A 22,981-nucleotide genomic window follows, 5' to 3' on the forward strand; every position below is an offset into this window, starting at 1 on the left:
GAGTGATTCCTATTGAAGTCTATGGAGGCGCCGGCTGCGCTCAAACCTAGCAGCGCTGAAAAGCACTGCTCCGGTTCTGTGCCCCCGCAGCCACTCACAGATGCTCCGGCCCCGCCTCCAGTTCACTACTGGATTTTCTAACTTTAAAGTTGGAAAATCACTGCACGGCGCGCCCTCGCTCCGGCTAACGTCACCAGGAGTGTATTGCGCAGGCCCAATACGGTTTGCACATGTGCAGTACGCTCTTGGTGATGTCAGCGAGAGTGAGGACATGGCCGTGCAGATGAAGTGGTTTTCTGACTTTAAAGTCAGAAATTCCAGAAGTGAACTGGAGGCAGGGACCGGAGTATCGGTGAGTGGCTGCGCGGGTACAGGATGTCTGCGGGGGACCATTAGAAGCCCCAGGTAAGTTCAACTCTTTTTTCCCCCGACCCCCCTACAATACTCTTTTAAAGGTATCATCGTCATAGCTTTTGTTATTTTGCCCCCAAAAAAGTCTAAAGCAACTTTGGTAAATTCGAACACCCGGATATTCCCATCCGCAGCTTCCAAACCGGAAGGAGGAACTATTGGAGACACGTGATACACACATGGCCGTGAACTCCTCCTGACCCTGTCCACTTGTTCAGGTGCTGAACAATGGCAATCAGGAGTATTCCGGCGTTTAAATCCACTATACTAAATTCAAACACTAACTGTTACTGCAAAAATGGATGTGCAATAAAACGCCATAAATAATAATTTCTAGTTGATGCATATTTTATGTAGCTTAGAATTTGGAACAATCAATTCCATTTCCAAACTGTATAAATTGACAAATTAGCGTAATGTAGTACATTTATCAGCAAGTTTATAAATCCTCTACAAATAAGTAAATGGAAATGATAAAAGCAGAGTAAAGCATTACCATTATTGTACAGGGCCGGGGCTCATAGGGGAAGAGCACACAGCAGTCCGGGCTCATAGGGGGAAGAGCACAATGCCTCCCCTTACTCAGCACACTGACACAAGTCATCACAGAACTCACATTTAGAGAGGAAGTCCAATCAGCCTGCAAGGCATGCTGGGACATAATGGCCCAATTCACTAAGGGCTGGAACCCACTAGGAATCGCTGCAGTTCTTTTAAATCACGCATGTGCTGTGTGCAGCGATTCTTAGGGCGATTGTGATCATGTTTCGCTGTTTTTTTAAATAAACATTATTATACTTTCCAGGTGTCTTGATGTCCGGCTTCTGTCCGTAGCCCCGGCCCCTAATGGAAGAGGTCATAGGTGCTTCTCTAGGACCAATCAGAGAAGGGCCTGTGACCTCTTCTGCTAGGGGCGGGGCTACAGGCGGAAATCAGACATTGGGATAATTAACTTTATTTAAAAACTCAAAACGCTTGGCCCCCAAATCGCGGGAAAATCTATTTTCATAGCATTGAGAGCAAACTCGCCCAAAATGCTGCATGTCCTGCGATTGCGATTAACCTTAATTGCAATCTCATTAGCGGGTTAATACATTGGCAAAGTGCTTTTTTAAAATCGACTGGCGACTGTCAGCGATCCAAAACTCTCTAGTGGGTTCGAGCCCTAAGGCATGTTCAGTGATCCCTGGGTGTCTCCAGTACAGATATAGAACTTTTAATACACCAATCTGGGGGTTCCAAGAGCATGCAAAGGGAAGAAAAGCCAGCTGAGGCTCTTCCCTCTGATCAAAAGCGTATCCTGTCCAGGAAGATGCAGAGAGACAAGGCAGGGAGTTTACTGACCTGCTCTTACAGCAGCTATGCAAGCTGTAGTTCAGTGTCAGAGAACATACCATCCAAGATGTGTGGGTAGCATATCCCACCCACCTTTCAGCAGGACATTGTTAAACAGCCTAGTCCAGGCTTTTTGGACAGCATATGGCTTCCCAGCCAGGGGAGTCACAGGACCAGTCAGTTCGCAGTACCTCCGCAGCTACACAGATATGACAATCCTCTCACCTGAGTGTTCTCCACATCTCTCTCATCTTCATTGATGAGGATGATGTAGGGCTTGCGCGGCCGGCCGGGTGCCACCATTCCCAGCATGAACAGGAAGAGCGTGCAGACATAGCGCAGCGTCCAGAGAGCCAGTCCCACCTGTGCAGACAGCAGCAGAAGCAATAAGTCACAAATACATTACATCCAACTGGCAGTATCGTCACAAATACATTACATTTAACTGGCAGTATCGTCACAAATACATTACATCCAACTGGCAGTATAATCACAGATACATTACATCCAACTGGCAGTATAGTCACTAATACATTACATCCAACTGGCAGTACAATCACAAATACATTACATCCAACTGGCAGTACAATCACAAATACATTACATCCAACTGGCAGTACAATCACAAATACATTACATCCAACTGGCAGTACAGTCACAAATACATTACATCCAACTGGCAGTATAGTCACTAATAATTACATCCAACTGGCAGTATCGTCACAAATACATTACATCCAACTGGCAGTACAGTCACAAATACATTACATCCAACTGGCAGTATAGTCACTAATAATTACATCTAAACTGGCAGTATAGTCACAAATACATCCAACTGGCAGTACAATCACAAATACATTACATCCAACTGGCAGTACAGTCACAAATACATTACATCCAACTGGCAGTACAGTCACTAATAATTACATCCAACTGGCAGGACAATCGCAAATACACTACAATCAAGCAGCAATATTAAAGAGAACCTGGAGGGTTCAGGTTAGATACCCACCTATGTAGAGGGAAGGCTCTGGATAGGACGCCGTTTAGGGTACTCGACTGGCTAGGCCCCTCTCAGGCAGCTCTCAGAAGTTCTCGTGTCCCCAAGTACTTCCATAGACGAGGGCATCCATACTGCACATGCACAAGTTCAGGTTTGCGCATGTGCAGTAGGGATAGTCTTCAGAAGTACTAGAGTCTTCAAGTAGTTCCGAGGGCTGCCAAAGGAGTGCCAAAGACCCAGCCAGTCGGATAACTTCAATGTACAATGCAGGGTGCAGGAACAACAGGACAGCCCGGGCAGGCTCTATGTTATCCAGAACCTACCTTCTACATAGGTATGTATCCTCACTCATAGCCATACTACACGCAAAACTGAACATTTTTGGATAAAATGATTTTGATCAGTTTAATTTGCAAGTATAACCTTCAAGTTAAAGGCTTTAGCACTGAAAAAATAACTATTCTGTAGCTCTGCTTGCCTGCAGCTGTGCATCTATTCATACAGGTTTGAAACCTCTTCTAGTTATTTGCCAATTGAAGTCATGCAATCGTTCAGCATCTACTCCCTGAAATGCACACAAATAGTTTCTACTGATAGGCTCAGTTCCCAGTTGCATAGAAAACGCACCCGCTCGGTATGATTTCATCATTTCCTGCCCAGACAGGAAATGGGGATATCTTTCCCAGAGTGAAAGATAAAAACAATTAACACTATTTTTTTCAGAGTGGAGAAGAGTTAGTTGGTACTCTAGAATTTTCTGTCCCATGGACTACCAGTTTTCATATTATAGCCACAAATGGAGGTCCCGGGGGCATGTAACAGGAAATATCTCAAGTGTGGACATATCCAGGGGTCTGTGCATGGCAATAGTGAGGGCAGGGAGGATACAGAAAGCCTCTGCTGAATCCTGAGGCTTCTTTCTTCTTCGGTAAGTATTGATCTATTGTTTCCCCCCCCCCCCCCCCCCCCCCCAATTTGTCTCGGGTACAGAAATGTTGTATTAAAGAGAACCTGTAACAAAAAAAAACCCTCAGGGGATACTTACCTTGGGAGGGGAAAGCCTCAGGGTCCCAATGAGGCTTCCCCGACCTCTGAAGCTTGGAGAAATTCAGCACTGGCTCCTCCGACAAGCTTGACAAGGGATGATATATTTACCACTCCGCGATTCTGCACAGGCGCAGTTTGGGTAAGGCGGAAATAGCTGAACCCGATTGTATCCGCTGCACTGCGCCGGCGCAAAGGACTCGCACCTGCACAGTAGAGCGGATCTGATCAGGTTCCGCTATTTCCGCCTTAAACTCAATGGAGAGCCGCGAGTGCGCCTGTGCAGGATCGCGGCAGGTAAATATTTACATCGCCGCCCTTCAGGGGTCCCGTCAACTGAACGGAGGAGGATGGGGAAAGCCTCGTTAGGACCCCGAGGTAAGTGTCCCCCAAAGGGCTTTTTTTTTTCATTACAGATTGCTTTTAAAATGTACATGATACCATTTTGCTGTCTGTCTAGATCAGGGGTGCCCAAACTTTTTAGGCCAAGTGCCTTGTTGGCATTCTTGAGAGCGCTAGGGGGCCAAACTAGCAAAATTAAACACAATTTTGCTGATTGCCGTTAGGTACACTATGCCTGTGACAATAACCCATATACCGTGTGCACGTTCCTCTCAGTATGCAGGCATACTGATAATGGCATAGTGGCCGCTGCTAATCAGTGGCTGTTACAGCTGGTGGCAAAGTGGCGGCTGCAATTCAGTTGCTGTTACTGCTGCTGGCACAGTGGCAGCTGCTAATCAGTGGCCATTACTGCTGCTGGCACAGTGGCAGCTGCTAATCAGTGGCCATTACTGCTGCTGGCACAGTGGAGGCTGCTAATCAGAGGCTGTTACTGCTGCTGGCACAGTGGCAGCTGCTAATCAGTGGCCATTACTGCTGCTGATACAGTGGAGGCTGCTAATCAGAGGCTGTTACTGCTGCTGGCACAGTGGCAGCTGCTAATCAGTGGCTGTTACTGCTGCTGGCACAGTGGCGGCTGCTAATCAGTGGCTGTTACTGCTGATGGCATAGTGGCGGCTGCTAATCAGTGGCTGTTACTGCTGCTGGCACAGTGGCAGCTGCTAATCAGTGGCCATTACTGCTGCTGGCACAGTGGCAGCTGCTAATCAGTGGCTGTTACTGTTGCTGGCATAGTGGCAGCTGCTAATCAGTGGCTGTTACTGCTGCTGACACAATGGGCAGCTGCTAATCAGTTGCTGTAACTGCTGGTGGCACAGTGGCAGCTGCTAATCAGTGGCCACTACTGCTGCTGATACAGTGGAGGCTGCTAATCAGAGGCTGTTACTGCTGCTGGCACGGTGGCAGCTGCTTATCAGTGGCTGTTAATGCTGCTGGCACAGTGGCAGCTGCTAATCAGTGGCTATTACTGCTGCTGGCATCGTGGCAGCTGCTAAATCAGTGGCTGTTAATGCTGCTGGCACAGTGGCAGCTGCTAATCAGTGGCTGTTACTGCTGCTGGCATAGTGGCAGCTGCTAATCAGTGGCTGTTACTGCTGCTGGCATAGTGGCAGTTGCTAATCAGTGGCTGTTACTGCTGCTGGCATAGTTGCAGCTGCTAATCAGTGGCTGTTACTGCTGCTGGCATAGTGGTGGTTGCTAATCAGTGGCTGTTACTGCTGCTGCCATAGTGGCGGCTGCTAATCAGAGGCTGTTACTGCTGCTGGCACATTGGCAGCTGCTAATCAGTGGCCGTTACTGCTGCTGGCATAGTGGTGGCTGCTAATCAGTGGCTGTTACTGCTGCTGGCATAGTGGTGGCTGCTAATCAGTGGCTGTTACTGCTGCTGGCACAGTGGCAGCTGCTAATCAGTGGCTGTTACTGCTGCTGGCACAGTGGCAGCTGCTAATCAGTGGCTGTTAATGCTGCTGGCACGGTGGCAGCCAGGGCTGTGGAGTCGGTCCAAAAATCCACCGACTCCGACTCCTCAGTTTAGGATTCCACCGACTCCGACTCCTCTAATTTGCATATTACAATTTTGTTGATTAAAATCAACAATGTAACATGAAATTCGTCTCTTAACTGCCAACGCTTAGGAATTTTACAAGACAACTGAAGTGTGAAGGATATGTAGACTACTATATTTATTCCCTTTAGACTAAAACTAGTCCTTGGTAAGAGTACTTGTAAAAGGTACAAACCGGAACAAAGAACATCTATCAGGCCCTAGGCAATGTAAGTGTGGGTACATGTAAGAATGATGTGCAGGTACTCTGCAGGGGAATGAGGAGATTGCAAACAGACAACACCTCTGTGTTAAATGCGCACAGCATTCTCAGTAGATTCCCTGCAGCTCTGTGGGGAGTGCATATGTAGAGTATAGTACTACTGTGTAACAAAGTAAACCTGAGACAGATGAAACTAAAGTTTTATACATACCTAGGGCTTCCTCCAGCCGCCTTCAGGATAATCAGTCCCTCGTTGTCCTCCTCCACCACCTGGATCTTCTGCTATGAGTCCAGGTACTTGAGCCAGTCGGGCGTAGTGCGCATGCACACACTCCGCCGCCAGGAACGTACTACACCTGCACAGCACTATTGCGCAGGTGCAGAATGTTCCTGGCTGTGGGAGCGGCATGCGGCCGGACAGCGCTGACTGGCTAAATTACCAGGACTCATAGCAGAAGATTCGGGTGGTGGAGGACAGCGAGGGACTGATTAGCCTGAAGGGGGCTGGAGGAAACCCCAGGTATGTATAAAACTTTACTTTTCATCCGTCTCAGTTACCCTTTAATTTGTAGTCACCAAACCAAATTTTAACAACATATCAAATTATTTGATTTCATCAGCAAAGGGAGTGCATACATTTGCATAAATCAGCATCAGTGCAGAATTATTTCCATCTCATTGACCATCTCTATTAGTGACACAGCTACACATCAGGCTTTATTCTTACAGCATAGATGTTATTTAGTATATATAAGAGATTCCTGTGTACACATCATATATACAGTCACAATCAGATATGTATATCTGACCTTAAAAATACGGGGACTGCTTTATTGAAGCAGCACAAGTAACTAATTTTGATTGGTTTATTTCATTTTTGTGGACTAAGCACAGCTATTACTGTATATATACATTATTTTTAATGACTATTATCTGAGAAATAGAACATTTTATCATATTTTCTATTTTAATTACAGTTACAAATTCATTAGGAGTCGGAGTCGGTGCATTTTTTCTCGACTCCGACTCCAGGCACCCAAAATTGCCCGACTCCACGACTCCGACTCCACAGCCCTGGTGGCAGCTGCTAAATCAGTGGCTGTTAATGCTGCTGGCACAGTGGCAGCTGCTAATCAGTGGCTGTTACTGCTGCTGGCATAGTGGCAGTTGCTAATCAGTGGCTGTTACTGCTGCTGGCATAGTGGCAGCTGCTAATCAGTGGCTGTTACTGCTGCTGGCATAGTGGTGGCTGCTAATCAGTGGCTGTTACTGCTGCTGGCATAGTGGTGGCTGCTAATCAGTGGCTGTTACTGCTGCTGCCATAGTGGCGGCTGCTAATCAGTGGCTGTTACTGCTGCTGCCATAGTGGCAGCTGCTAATAAGTGGCTTTTACTGCTTGGCACAGTGACAGGTGCTAATCAGTGGCTGTTACTGCTGGTGGCACAGAGGCAGCTGCTAATCAGTGGTTGTTACTGCTGGTGGCACAGTGGCGGCTGCTAATCAGTGCCTTTTACTGCTGCTGGCACAGTGGCGGCTGCTAATCAGTGGCTGTTACTGCTGCTGGCACAGGGCGGCTGCTAATCAGTGGCTGTTACTGCTACTGGCACAGAGGCGGCTGCTAATCAGTGGCTGTTACTGCTGCTGGCGGGGCGGCGGCTGCTAATCAGTGGCTGTTACTGTTGCTGGCATAGTGGCAGCTGCTAAACAGTGGCTGTTACTGCTGCTGCTGCTGACACAATGGCAGCTGCTAATCAGTTGCTGTTACTGCTGGTGGCACAGTGGCAGCTGCTAATCAGTGGCTGTGTCAGCAGCAGTAATGGCCACTGATTAGCTGCTGGCACAGTGGCAGCTGCTAATCAGTGGCCATTACTGCTGCTGATACAGTGGAGGCTGCTAATCAGAGGCTGTTACTGCTGCTGGCACGGTGGCAGCTGCTTATCAGTGGCTGTTAATGCTGCTGGCACGGTGGCAGCTGCTAATCAGTGGCTGTTACTGCTGCTGGCATCGTGGCGGCTGCTAAATCAGTGGCTGTTAATGCTGCTGGCACAGTGGCAGCTGCTAATCAGTGGCTGTTACTGCTGCTGGCATAGTGGCAGCTGCTAATCAGTGGCTGTTACTGCTGCTGGCATAGTGGTGGCTGCTGTCAATCAGTGGCTGTTACTGTTGCTGGCACAGTGGCAGCTGCTAATCAGTGGCTGTTACTGCTGGTGGCATAGTGGCAGCTGCTAATCAGTGGCTGTTACTGCTGCTGGCATAGTGGCAGTTGCTAATGAGTGGCTGTTACTGCTGCTGGCACAGTGGCGGCTGCTAATCAGTGGCTGTTACTGGCATAGTGGCGGCTGCTAATCAGTGGTTGCTTCTGCTGCTAATCAGCGACTGCTACAGTGGTGGCTGATAACCTACAGGTGAGCAAAGGGGGAGGCAAAATGGCAATACAAGGTGGCCCCTGCATGCGACACCGCAGCTACAGCCTGCAGGCCACTTGGTATTAGCAACTGTAGAGAACTTCTTGGCGGGCCACATTTGGCCCCCGGGCCGGACTTTGGACATTCCTCGTCTAGATGCACACTAGTGACGGCAAGCATCGGGTATGGAAGCCATATCAATGTTGCATATTTGACTGCGACGTTAGTGCTGTGCCCATTTGCAGTGGTAATCTCCCATAAGAGAGTGCTCATGAAATGGTACAAAGATGTCCACATCTGCATAACACAACACCAGTCACCAGTATGAACATTGGTTCGAACGTCAGCACTGAACCAAATTCTTTATTTTTGCTGCCCTTTCCCCGTCACCCCCAGTGTTTACTCTCAGTGTGAACTTAGCCTAAGTAAACATACTAAAATGTTAAGTCTTGTACACAGCTCAAGTTTCTTGGACAGATATTCCCAGATGAGGTCTTACCTTCTGCACTGTGCTGTCCACTGACAACCACCACCAGTGTGGGCTCTGCCACGATATGAATGCCAGGTTCTCAGCCGCAAATGCCAACGCCCAGAAGAGCAGGAGAACCGCACCGTGGCCCCGGCTCCTCTCCCGCTCCAGGGCCCTCGTCCTCTCCAAATGAAGCAGCCATATGCTGAAGGCCCAGGCCCCGGCGGACAGACAGCCATGCACAATCATGTATCCATATATGGTGTTGCCCCCTGCTGCCTGCCAGATCAGGCCTCCCAGAGCCTGGAGGATCATCAGGATGGACAACGCCAGCTGCAGGCGGTACAGGCGGGACTTAGGGATGTATTTGGGCTCCATTGTCCGGCTGTGCTTGGCATAGCAGGCGGATTGCAGAGTTCCAAGGAAGAAGGAGAAGCTGAGAAGCACCGAAGGGACCAAGGTGAAATAAAAACATGGAGACAGGCCTTGGTCCAGCCAGGCCTGGGATATGCTGCCATTGTGTTCACAGTAGCTCCCCAGCGCCACCATTGCCAGTCAGCAGTACTGCACCTGCGGTGGGAAAAAAAACAACGTTTGAGTGAGTGAACTACCAAAAAATGAAATAAAAACACCAAAGTCACAGTGACAAGCAGAGGGATCATGTGACGTACTACAACGCAGTACATCGCCATGCCACAATGACTGTGCAGAATGAACGTACTCATTATATAACTGTTTATGTCATGTAGCCTTGCTGTCTACAGAAAAGCAGGTTTGTTTGGTTTCACCACAGAAAAGCAAGACCTGCAAAATGTATACCTGTACATACCTATCGCTGCTTTTCTTTTTTTACAATTAAAAAGCAATAAATAAATAAATAAATAAATAAAAGATCTAGGTAAGGCAGAAAAGGCTGCTGCACTGGGCACAGCAAAGTTGAGGGGCACATCAATTGAAGTGATACACTATTTGGTGCCCTTTTCGAAACAAGCCACCGAATACAAGAGATGTTAACAATGCAAGGTGTGAATGATTCAGCAGAAACAGGAGGAGTATTCAGTATCCAGAGGCAGCCAAAGAAAACACTGACATCCTTCCTTCATTCTAGTAGTTATACTATATCCTGATACTAAATAACAGTGTTCTCCTCTAATTCCTACCTCTACCAGGAAAGTGTCTGCATCCTGGGTGAATGACGGGTGCCCACAGTCATGTGATGTAGACATTTTTACAACTGACATTAAAGGGGCACTATGGCGACAAATTGCAAAATGTAAAATATGTGCAAACATATACAAATAAGAAGTAAGTTTTTTTCCAGAGTAAAATGAGCCATAAAATACTTTTCTCCTATGTTGCTGTCACTTACAGTAGGTAGTAGAAATCTGAGAGAAGTGACAGGGTTTGGACTAGTCCATCTCTTCTTAGGGGATTCTCAGGGATTTATTTTAAAAAGCACTTAGTGAATGGCAGTTTCTCTGTCCAACTGCCAAAAAACTGTGTAGTGAGCTGGGAAGCTGGCCAGCATCATTGTTTAAATCCTTTCTAGGGAATATCTTTATAAAGAATAAAAGCCTTGCTAAGAATCCCCTATGGAGAGATGGACTAGTCCAAAACCTGTCACTTGTTTTCTACTACCCACTGTAAGTGACAGCAACATAGGAGAAAAGTAATTTATGGCTCATTTTACTCTGGAAAAAACGTACTTCTTATTTTTCTATGCACATAATTTAAATTTTTCAATTTTTCGCTATAATGTCCCTTTAAGGACAGCACACAGTGGCGTAGCACTCTTGCCATACGGTGCTGGATCCCCTGTTCGGATCCCAGCCAGGGTTCCCACCCCCAGCCAATCCGACTTCTTCCCACATCCCAAAAACATACAGATAAGTTAATTGGCTTCCCTCTAAAATTGGCCCTAGACTATGATGGACTATGGCGTGGATTAGATTGTGAGCTCCAACCAGTGACGTGACTATGTACTCTATAAAGTGCTGTGGAAGACGTCAGCGTTATATAAATACTACATAATATTTAACTGGCTTAACACATAATTAGAGAAGGATGCAGAAGGGAAGGGTGACAACTGGAATTAGGTATATATTGCTGTAATTAACTTCTCCTCCTGACACCCCTCATGCTGCTCGTCTTCAGGGTCCTTTCCATTCCGTACTTTTCAATATTCAATTAGTCAGTCAATTTATCTGCAGGAAGTGCCCATGGCCATGCATGAGTAAATCTGAACTGGGCATGTGCGAGTTCTGAACAGAGCATGCCCAGTAAAAGAAAGAAGATGTGAACGTTTGCCTTCACTGGGCATGCACGAATGGAAACATGCACATGCCCAGTTCAGATGCGCTTGTTCACCGTTCTGTGACTTTCCAGGGGGCTGTGACCAGAAATATCTGAGGAACTGGAGGAGTGTACAAGTCACTCCGTCGCCCGGTCAGTTAGGCGCAGGGTAACCGAATGACAGCTCTCTGTGCTGTCGCAGAAATTGCAGGCAGTGTTAAACACTATTTCCCCTCTGGGTCAGAGCAACTCAGAGAGACCAGTAATTCGCGGTCCGGCACACAAATTACACTGAAAATCCTGCTGCGCTGCTATAGCTGTAATAATAGGGGCACTATGACGAAAAAGTGTAAAAGGTAAAGTACATGTAAACACATACAAATAAGTAGTACATTTTTCCCAGAGTAAAATGATAGATTACTTTTTTACTATGTTGCTGTCACTTACAGTAGGTAGTAATCGACAGAACCAACAGGTTTTCAACTAGTCCATCTCTTCATGGGGGATTCTTAACCACTTGAGGACCGCCCCCAGCCGATGGGCGGCGGCAAAGTCCGGGCCCAAACGACCGCAATACGCCCATCGGCGGGGGCGGCATCAGCGGTGGCTGTGCGGCGATCGCGTCATCAATGAGAGTGTATAATACACTTTGTTATTGTAACAAAGTGTAACATACTGGCTGCCTCCTCCGCTGATGGTCACTCGTCGTGCGACCATCAGAGAGGACAGGCAGCCAATAGATAAGTGCAGCAAAACACTCTTTGCCCCACACAGACCCCTCGATCGCCCACCCCAGCCCTCAGAACCCCCCCTGACCACCCCAGCACACCACTGCTAGCACCCCACCACCCACCTAAAAACCCATCAATCACTCCCTGTCACTATCTAGGGACGCTATCCCCTAGGGTAGGTCCCTAACTGCCCCCTAGGGTACCCTGATCACCCTCCCTACCCTCAGATCCCCCCCAGACCACCCCCCTGTATACTGTATACGTTTGTATACAGCTGCCTTACCCACTGATCACCTGTCTATCACCTGCTTATCACCTGCCTATCACCCCTTGTCACCACCACCCATCAGAGCAGACCCTAAACTGTCCCTTGGGGGCACCTGATCACCCACCCAGACCCTCAGATTGCCCTCAGCCCCCCCCTGCTGATAACCTCCCCAGTGCATTGTTTACATCTATTCTCCCCTGTAATCCCTCACTGATCTATCGTCACCCCCTGTGTCTGCCACCCACCAGATCAGGACCCAGTCTGCCCCGTGCGGACACCTAGTCAACCCCCCACACCCTCTGATCGCCCTCAGACCCCCCCCCCCCCCCCCCCAATCACCTTCCCAGTGCATTGTAATTGATTGTGCTGTAATTGCATTTGATTGTGCTGACATTCAATTTAATTGTGCTGACATTCAATTTGATTGTGCTGTAATTGTATTTGATTGTCCCGTGATTGTCCGGTGATTGTCCCGTGATTGGCTTTGATTGGCCTGTGATTGGCCTGTGATTGGCTTTGATTGGCCTGTGATTGGCTTTGATTGGCCTGTGATTGGCTTTGATTGTCCCGTGATTGGCTTTCATTGTCCCGTGATCGGCTTTGTCCCGCGATTGGCTTTGATTGTGCCGTGATTGGTTTGATTGGCCTGTGATTGGCTTTGATTGTCCCGTGATTGGCTTTGATTGTCCCGTGAATTGAGTGCCCTGTGATTGGCCTGCGATTGCCTTTGATTGTCCTGTGATTGTTTCTGATTGCCTCTGATTCCCCACTCACCACCACCCCCCTGTCACTATCCTAGTGATCTAAAAACAGTGATCAGTGAAAACTGTCACTTTTTCAGTATCACTAGTGTCACCCAGTATCACCCAGTATGGGGTGAAACTGTATAAGCTCTGTGAAAGGGCCACAGGCTATACATCTTATTTTAGGGTCTATGAGGGAAAAGACTCAAAATTGGAGCCGGTCGGATGCCCTGACTACCTGGGGAGCAGTGGAAAGGTTGTGTGGGACTTGGTGTCACCCTTGTTCCAGAAGGGGTACCATCTTTTTGTGGACAATTATTACACAAGTGTGGCCCTCTTTCAGCACTTAAAAATAGAAAAAATCCGATGCTGTGGCACCGTGCGGCATAGTCGCCGGGGCTTCCCCCAATGGCTCATTACCACCAGACTTCAACGGGGGCAGAGGGCCGCCTTGTGTGCTGACGACCTGCTCGCGGTGAAATGGAAGGACAAGAGGGAGGTTTACTTCCTGTCCACCATTCACGCAGACACGACAGTTGAAATTCAACGGCGAACTGAGGTCATTGAAAAACCCCTTGTCGTCCACGAGTATAATACTAACATGGGAGGGGTGGACTTCAATGACCAGAGGTTAGCGTCCTATTTAGTTGCCCGAAAAACAAGACGCTGGTATAAAAAAGTGTCTTTTTACCTCATTCAATTGGCAATTTACAACAGCTTTGTTCTCTACAGTAAGGCTGGGAGAACTGGCTTCAATTTAATAAACAGATCGTGATGGAACTCCTGTATCCAGGAGGTGCCGTGGCCCAACCCCAAGATGCAACTAGCCGGCTGCATGGAAGGCATTACGCCTATCCAATTCCGACTACCCCAGGTCAACGAATCCGAAGAAAACGCTGTCGTGTCTGCAGCAGGGCTGGAATAAGGCGTGACACCACTGTTTATTGTCCCACCTGTCCTGACCAGCCTGGCCTATGCCTAGGGGAGTGTTTTGAGAGGTACCACGAGCAGGTACACTATTAGAGAGTAGGGAACTCCACACACAGCGGTAGGCACACAAGGGTGCTTTTTCACACTGCTGCGATGCGTTAGGGCAAAATGCCTAGCAAAAGTCACACTTTGCGGTCCCCCCCTACGCCGGAAGTGCTTGACTTAACGCTAGTGCATGCCTACGTTACTGCGTGGCTTCTGTGGCAATATCGATCGGCCCGGAAGTCATGTTAGTCTATGGCGACGCAGTTCATTACTAGGCCGAATGCTACTCTTGTGGTATTGCCTGAAGGTCTGTTTTGGACGATACGGTGCGGCGGGCTCGACCCACCGGATATGTCAATATGCAGTGTGAAACCAAACATCGGGTTTCCAGAGACCCTAATACACAGGGCTGCCAGAAACCTCTCCTTTCACTTGGGACAAATTGCGTAATGTATTTCGCCACAACTCTGTGCGATTTGCCCTTCGCACATTGTTCCATGGGGGAGGAGAGGTTTGTCCTCGGGAGGTAAGTTAAAAAAAAACAAAAAACAGGTAAGCAAAGAAGTTAATGTTTGGTTTGCAATGTTAAGTTTTTTTATTAAAAAAGTTCAAAGGTTATTAATGTTAATGAAGTAATTGCTTTGCTGCTTGCTTGTTTTTTGGGGGTTTTTTTCTCTTTTTCCATCCAATAACCTTCCAGGTGGACCGAGCGAACGACTAACCAGCTGCAGTACTGATGGTGCATCCTGACAGAACGTTGCGCGTCTGTCAGCTTACACACAAGTCGGTGCATGCAGCGCTGCAGGACGAGATTTCTCCTCCGCAGTCAAAAAGATACGTTTGCCGAGGCATATGGGCCGAGGAGTGGTGTTGGGGATTCATATGCTTTGGCAAACACTTTGTATCAAAAAAGAACTCTGGCAATGATTTGTTCATCCACATCGATCGGTGTGAATGGATAAATCAGGTTTGCCAGGGCATACGAGCTGGTGGGTTTGGATTTTTGGGGCGGCAGCTCCTATGTCCTGGCAGACGCCTTCCTCCTCTTTTTTTTTTTCAAAATTTTTTGGCAGATATTTTTTCATCCACATTGATTGATTGTTTGACGTTCATTTTTCCTTTCAGCCCACAGTGCATTACCCTTATGCCCAATATAAGGAGTATAGCAGAAACTCCTAATACTGGCCATACATGTAATGATTGCAGAGACCCTAAAATGCCAGGACAGACCCCACGAATGATGCCATTTTGGAAAGAGGACACCCCAAAGTATTCCGTGAGGTGCATGGTGAGTTCATAGAATGTTTTATTTTTTGTCACAAGTTAGCAGAAATTGTGGTTTTGTGTTTTTGTTTTTTTTTCACAAAATGTCATTTTCCGCTAACTTGTGACAAAAAATAAAATTTTCTATGAACTCACCATGGCCCTCATGGAATACCTTAGCGTGTATTCTTTCCAAAATGGGGTCATTTGTGGGGTTTGTTAACTGTCCTGGCAAGTGGGCGGGGTGCTAAATTTTGAGCACCCCTGTAAAGCCAAAAGGTACTCATTGGACTCTGGGCCCCTTAGCGCAGTTAGGGTGCAAAAAAGTGCCACACATGTGGTATCGCCGTACTCGGGAGAAGTAGTATAATGTGTTTTGGGGTGTATTTTTACACATACCTATGCTGGGTGGGAGAAATACCTCTGTAAATGACAATCTTGATTTTTTTACACACAATTGTCCATTTACAGAGTTATTTCTCCCACCCAGCATGGGTATGTGTAAAAATACACCCCAAAACACATTGTACTACTTCTCCCGAGTACGGCGATACCACATGTGTGGAACTTTTTTGCACCCTAACTGCGCTAAAGGGCCCAAAGTCCAATGAGTACCTTTAGGATTTCACAGGTCATTTTGCGGAATTTGATTTCCAGACTACTCCTCACGGTTTAGGGCCCCTAAAATGCCAGGGCAGTATAGGAACCCCACAAATGACCCCATTTTAGAAAGAAGACACCCCAAGGTATTCCGTTAGGAGTATGGTGAGTTCATAGAAGATTTTATTTTATTTGTCACAAGTTAGCGGAAATTGATTTTAATTGTTTTTTTCCACAAAGTGTCATGTTCCGCTAACTTGTGACAAAAAATAAAATCTTCTATGAACTCACCATACTCCTAACGGAATACATTGGGGTGTCTTCTTTTTAAAATGGGGTCATTTGTGGGGTTCCTATACTGCCCTGGCATTTTAGGGGCCCTAAACCATGAGGAGTAGTCTGGAAATCAAATTCCGCAAAATGACCTGTGAAATCCTAAAGGTACTCATTGGACTTTGGGCCCTTTAGCGCAGTTAGGGTGCAAAAAAGTGCCACACATGTGGTATCGCCGTACTCGGGAGAAGTAGTACAATGTGTTTTGGGGTGTATTTTTACACATACCCATGCTGGGTGGGAGAAATAACTCTGCAAATGGACAATCGTGTGTAAAAAAATCAAAAGATTGTCATTTACAGAGATATTTCTCCCACCCAGCATGGGTATGTGTAAAAATACACCCCAAAACACATTATACTACTTCTCCCGAGTACGGCAATACCACATGTGTGGCACTTTTTTGCACCCTAACTGCGCTAAGGGGTCCAAAGTCCAATGAGCACCTTTAGGCTTTACAGGGGTGCTTACAATTTAGCACCCCCAAAATGTCAGGACAGTAAACACACCCCACAAATGACCCCATTTTGAAAAGTAGACACTTCAAGGTATTCATAGAGGGGCATGGTGAGTCCGTGGCAGATTTCATTTTTTTTGTCGCAAGTTAGAAGAAATGGAAACTTTTTTTGTTGTTTTTTTGTCACAAAATGTCATTTTCCGCTTACTTGTGACAAAAAATAATATCTTCTATGAACTCACTATGCCTCTCAGTGAATACTTTGGGATGTCTTCTTTCCAAAATGGGGTCATTTGGGGGGTATTTATACTATCCTGGAATTCTAGCCCTTCATGAAACATGACAGGGGGTCAGAAAAGTGAGAGATGCTTGAAAATGGGAAAATTCACTTTTTGCACCATAGTTTGTAAACGCTATAACTTTTACCCAAACCAATAAATATACACTGAATGGGTTTTTTTTTATCCAAAACATGTTTGTCCACATTTTTCGCGCTGCGTGTATACAGAAATTTTACTTTATTTGAAAAATGTCAGCGCAGAAAGTTAAAAAAAATCATTTTTTTGCCAAAATTCATGTCTTTTTTGATGAATATAATAAAAAGTAAAAATCGCAGGAGCAATCAAATAGCACCAAAAGAAAGCTTTATTAGTGACAAGAAAAAGGAGGTAAAATTCATTTAGGTGGTAGGTTTTATGAGCGAGCAATAAACCGTGAAAGCTGCAGTGGTCTGAATGGAAAAAAAGTGCCTGGTCCTTAAGGGGTAGAAAGACTGTGGTCCTGAAGTGGTTAAAGAGAACCTGTAACAAAAAAAAAAGTTCCCCTGGGGCGTACTCACCTCGGGGTCCCAATGAGGTTTTCCCCTCCCCTGTAGCTGCAGGCAGTCCAACACTGGCTTCCCCGAAGTGTCCCGGAATCCTCCCTCGACAAGCGCTGATTTATTTACCTTCCCTGGCTCCAGCAGAGGCGCTGTTGTGGCTCTCAGCACAGAGATAGGTGAACATAGCCGATCTTTGTCGGGTCCGCTCTACTGTGCAGGCGCAGGAGACTTGCAGTAGAGGGGGCCGACAGCGATCGGCTATTTCAGCCTATCTCCGAGCAGAGAGTGGATACTGCGCCTGCACTGGAGCCGGGAAGGTAAATATTTACATCCCCGCTGTTCGGGGAGCTTTATCACTGCTGCCGTGGGACCGAGGAGGACGGGGGAAGCCTCAATAGGATCTGGAGGCTTCCCCACCCGAGGTGAGTTTCCGCAGGGGAGGTTTCTTTTGTTACAGGTTTTCTTTAAGATTTACTTTATTTTCAAAAGCACTTAATAAATGGCCGTTGCTACATCCAACTGCCAAAAAACTGTGCAGCGAGCAGGGAAGCTGGCTAGCATATTTGTATAAATCCTTTTCAGGGAATGTCTTTATAAAGAATAAAGGCCATGGGCTAGTCCTAAACCTGTCAATTCTGTCAGATTTCTACTACCTACTGTAAGTGACAGCAAAACATAGGAGAAAAGTCATTTGTCATTTTACTCTGGGAAAAATGTACTTCTTATTTGTATATGTTTACATGTACTTTCAATTTTACACTTTTTCGCCATAATGCCCCTTTAAGTCTATGGCAGCGCTCAAAGCAGGTGCTACAAGCAAGCGCCGTAAGCACTCAGAAGAGAAATTTAATTTGGGCACCGGCCATTGCCAGCGGCCGAATTACCTTTTCTTTAAGCTAATTTGAGTGGCACCCGGAGTTACAGCTGGACGCCACATAAAATTAGCTAAAAAAAAAAAAAAAAAAAAAAAAAACATAATTCGGCCAGCGGCAATAGCCGGTGCCAGAATAAGTGTCTCCCCTGAGTTGCTATTTGAGATCACTGCCATATAGTTAACATTGCGCTAGCGCTTTAAAATGCGATAGGGATTACCAGCGATTAGCGGTAAGTGCCCGCTAATCGCTCGAGTCTGAAGCTGGGAACACACTAGGCAGAAACGCTAGCGTTGCGGAAAACAAAGAGTTTATGTATGTAATGTTAGTCAATGGGCCGCATCAAAAAATGCATGTGTATGCATTTTGACATTTGCGTTTTTAAAAACGCTGGTTTTGTTGCATATTTTTCAAAAACGCACATAATGAAAGTCAATGGTGACGCAATGTAATGAGTGCTGTGTGCGTTTTTTGTATGCGTTTTAACCAGCCGGGCGGTATGGACGAGCTCAGCTCGTCCAATACCGCCGGAGGCTGCCGCTCAGGCCCTGCTGGGCCGATTTTAATGTAATAAAAAGAAGCACACGCAGCCGGCACTTTGCCAGCCGCGTGTGCTACCTGATCGCCGCCGCAGCGCGGCAATCCGCCGCATGGCGATCCGCCTCGTGCAGCAGTGAAAGAGGGTCCCCCCAGCCGCCCGAGCCCAGCGCAGCCGGACCAAACAGTTCCGGCCAGCGCTAAGGGCTGGATCGGAGGCGGCTGACGTCAGGACGTCGGCTGACGTCACTCCGCTCGTCGCCATGGCGACGAGGAAAGCATAACAAGAAGGGCTGCTCATCGCAGCCTTTCTCGTTACTTCTGATCGCCGGAGGCGATCAGAAACACGCATTCGGAGCGCCCTCTAGTGGGCTTTCATGCAGCCAACTTTCAGTTGGCTGCATGCAATAGTTTTTTTTTTATTAAAAAAAACCGTCTGGTCACCAGCCTGGCGATCTTAATAGAACGCCAGGCTGGTTAATATGCGTTTTTTTTTAAATGTTTTCTGATGTATTTCCACTTCCTAGTGATTTGCATAAAACACGATAGAAAAACGCATGCGAAACACATATGCGTTTTGTATATGCAAAAAAAACCGCATGTGCCGGAAACAAAAAATGCAAAACGCAAACGCATGGAAAACGCAATACAGACGCACATGCATAAAAATGCGACATTTCCCGCACTGCTAAGTGTGCACCCAGCCTGAATGGGCCCTTACTACTGATGCATTCAGTAGTGATGGCCAACAATATGATAATAAGCAGTTAATAATTCTGAGTTGATGACAATTGTATGCTTATTTATACAGCATAGAAACAGACTAATCAAATACAGCAGGTCCAAGAGGAAAAGCAGAGCACCAACCCAACTTATTGTACAGTAGCGATTACAGCACTGGCATCCAGGTGCAAGGTAAAAAGTCATCAAAATGCCATTTCGCTGGTTCCCTCAGCTTCGTCAGAGGCTAATCGTCCTGACAGCCGTTTCGCAGACTCACTCAGCTTTGTCAGAGGCTTATTGTCCTGACAGCCGTTTTGCAGGCTCCCTCCGCTTCGTCAGAGGCTAATCGTCCTGACAGCCATTTCACAGGCTCACTCAGCTTTGTCAGAGGCTAATCGGCCTGACAGCCGTTACACTGGCTCCTTCTGTATTGTCAGAGGCCAACCAGGTGCTGCATTTGATTGGTTAATTTCCAAGTTGCATTAATCTGCATAAGTCAATATTATTAGCATCTCATTGCTCACGCCTACCATTCAGTAACATGACTGTGCAGTATCTGTATCAGGCAGCATCTCCCCTCCTGCCATGCTGTGCGACACGCTGCTTACATGCTTATAGCACTGAACTGTGCAACATCTGTATGTTCATCTTATGCAACATGTGCTCTGCTAACTCATGGGTGAATTTATCAGAGATAAATAAAGAACAAAACTGTTACAACACATGAATTTCATGTAAAAGAAAAATCTACTACAGGGTGGCAGAAGTTTGCATCTCCCACATGGGTCATACCAGGACAAATGGATCTTCCTGGAAGGTTAGTAAATTAGCGGTAGGGCGATTGCAATCATTTTCAGCATCCACAGTGAGAGCTTTTGTTGCTATAAATGCATAATAGGCTATTGCCGTGGGTGCTGCATGTACAGAGTCTAATTCACTAACATTTCACTATTTTCTACTATGACCCAGGGAGTGGTAAGCCTCATCCACACGGTACAATTTTTCATCAGATCAGATCTATTAGACAGATCTATTAGATAATTTCCAACCGGTCCAATCGGATTGCGTTAGATTTTGCAATAGATTTTGGCAGGGCTGTGGAGTCAGAGTTGGAGTCGAGGCAATTTTGGGCACCCGGAGTTGGAGTCGGAGTCGTTCATTTCATCAACTGAGAAGTCGGAGTCGGGAGTCAGAGTCGGATGATTTTTGTACAAAATCCACAGCCCTGTTAAGTATTAGACTAAGGAGTCGGAGCCATTTTGGGTACCCGGAGTCGGAGTCGTGGTTTCATAAACTGAGGAGTCAGAGTTGGAAGATTTTTGTACCGACTCCACAGCCCTGGATTTTGGGTACTTATCAAAGCAAAATTTATCACAAAATTGATCTGAAACAACTTGGACGTCTACACACCATGCAAGTTCTTATTAGATCTATCGAATAGATCCGTCTATCTGATGGGAAATTGTACTTTGGCTTTAGAAGCTTCTGCGATCAAATAGCGGATAAGTAACTTATTCTTCAGTGATTTTCATCCTCAGTGAATCTGCCTGTGTGCAGAGTAATATGAGACATGTGCAGTGCATGTAGCATGGTCTGGTGTTGTGTAATGTATACCCGCAAACCAGCACCATGCCACTTGTAGCCCGGACCAGCACCATGGCACGTGTAGCCCGGACCAGCACCATGCCACGTGTAGCCCGAACCAGCACCATGCCACGTGTAGCCCGAACCAGCACCATGCCACGTGTAGCCCGAACCAGCACCATGCCACGTGTAGCCCGAACCAGCACCATGCCACGTGTAGCCCGGACCAGCACCATACAAAATATACCCCGGACCAGCACCATGCCACGTGTAGCCCGGACCAGCACCATGCCACGTGTAGCCCGGACCAGCACCATGCCACGTGTAGCCCGGACCAGCACCATGCCACGTGTAGCCCGGACCAGCACCATGCCACGTGTAGCCCGGACCAGCACCATGCCACGTGTAGCCCGGACCAGCACCATGCCACGTGTAGCCCGGACCAGCACCATGCCACGTGTAGCCCGGACCAGCACCATGCCACGTGTAGCCCGGACCAGCACCATGCCACGTGTACCCCGGACCAGCACCATGCCACGTGTAGCCCGGACCAGCACCATGCCACGTGTAGCCCGGACCAGCACCATGCCACGTGTAGCCCGGACCAGCACCATGCCACGTGTAGCCCGGACCAGCACCATGCCACGTGTAGCCCGGACCAGCACCATGCCACGTGTAGCCCGGACCAGCACCATGCCACGTGTAGCCCGGACCAGCACCATGCCACGTGTAGCCCGGACCAGCACCATGCCACGTGTAGCCCGGACCAGCACCATGCCACGTGTAGCCCGGACCAGCACCATGCCACGTGTAGCCCGGACCAGCACCATGCCACGTGTAGCCCGGACCAGCACCATGCCACGTGTAGCCCGGACCAGCACCATGCCACGTGTAGCCCGGACCAGCACCATGCCACGTGTAGCCCGAACCAGCACCATGCCACGTGTAGCCCGGACCAGCACCATACAAAATATACCCCGGACCAGCACCATGCCACGTGTAGCCCGGACCAGCACCATGCCACGTGTAGCCCGGACCAGCACCATGCCACGTGTAGCCCGGACCAGCACCATGCCACGTGTAGCCCGGACCAGCACCATGCAACGTGTAGCCCGGACCAGCACCATGCCACGTGTAGCCCGGACCAGCACCATGCCACGTGTAGCCCGGACCAGCACCATGCCACGTGTAGCCCGGACCAGCACCATGCCACGTGTAGCCCGGACCAGCACCATGCCACGTGTAGCCCGGACCAGCACCATGCCACGTGTAGCCCGGACCAGCACCATGCCACGTGTACCCCGGACCAGCACCATGCCACGTGTAGCCCGGACCAGCACCATGCCACGTGTAGCCCGGACCAGAACCATGCCACGTGTAGCCCGGACCAGCACCATGCCACGTGTAGCCCGGACCAGCACCATGCCACGTGTAGCCCGGACCAGCACCATGCCACGTGTAGCCCGGACCAGCACCATGCCACGTGTAGCCCGGAACAGCACCATGCCACGTGTAGCCCAGAACAGCACCATACCAAATATACCCCGGACCAGCACCATGCCACGTGTCGCCCAGACCAGCACCATGCCACGTGTAGCCCGGACCAGCACCATGCCACGTGTAGCCCGGACCAGCACCATGCCACGTGTAGCCCGGACCAGCACCATGCCACGTGTAGCCCGGACCAGCACCATGCCACGTGTAGCCCGGACCAGCACCATGCCACGTGTAGCCCGGACCAGCACCATGCCACGTGTAGCCCGGACCAGCACCATGCCACGTGTAGCCCGGACCAGCACCATGCCACGTGTAGCCCGGACCAGCACCATGCCACGTGTAGCCCGGACCAGCACCATGCCACGTGTAGCCCGGACCAGCACCATGCCACGTGTAGCCCGGACCAGCACCATGCCACGTGTAGCCCGGACCAGCACCATGCCACGTGTAG

The 22,981-nt window shown here is 48.2% G+C and overlaps 1 protein-coding gene across 1 annotated transcript in view; it reads right to left on the minus strand.

The window, feature by feature from the left end:
• Positions 1 to 22,981, minus strand: part of ABCB6 (ATP binding cassette subfamily B member 6 (LAN blood group)) — a 72,186-nt gene that overhangs the window by 46,225 nt on the left and 2,980 nt on the right. Inside the window, exons 2-3 of the mRNA XM_068246008.1 lie at positions 8,866 to 9,405; positions 1,972 to 2,109 (exon numbers count right to left, since the gene is read on the minus strand). Of these exons, the coding sequence (XP_068102109.1) occupies positions 1,972 to 2,109; positions 8,866 to 9,384 (657 nt within the window). The 5' untranslated portion in view covers positions 9,385 to 9,405. The remainder of the gene's footprint in view (positions 1 to 1,971; positions 2,110 to 8,865; positions 9,406 to 22,981) is intronic.

The sequence above is a fragment of the Hyperolius riggenbachi genome, chromosome 7 (genome assembly GCF_040937935.1).
Source record: "Hyperolius riggenbachi isolate aHypRig1 chromosome 7, aHypRig1.pri, whole genome shotgun sequence".
Lineage (NCBI taxonomy): Eukaryota > Metazoa > Chordata > Amphibia > Anura > Hyperoliidae > Hyperolius > Hyperolius riggenbachi.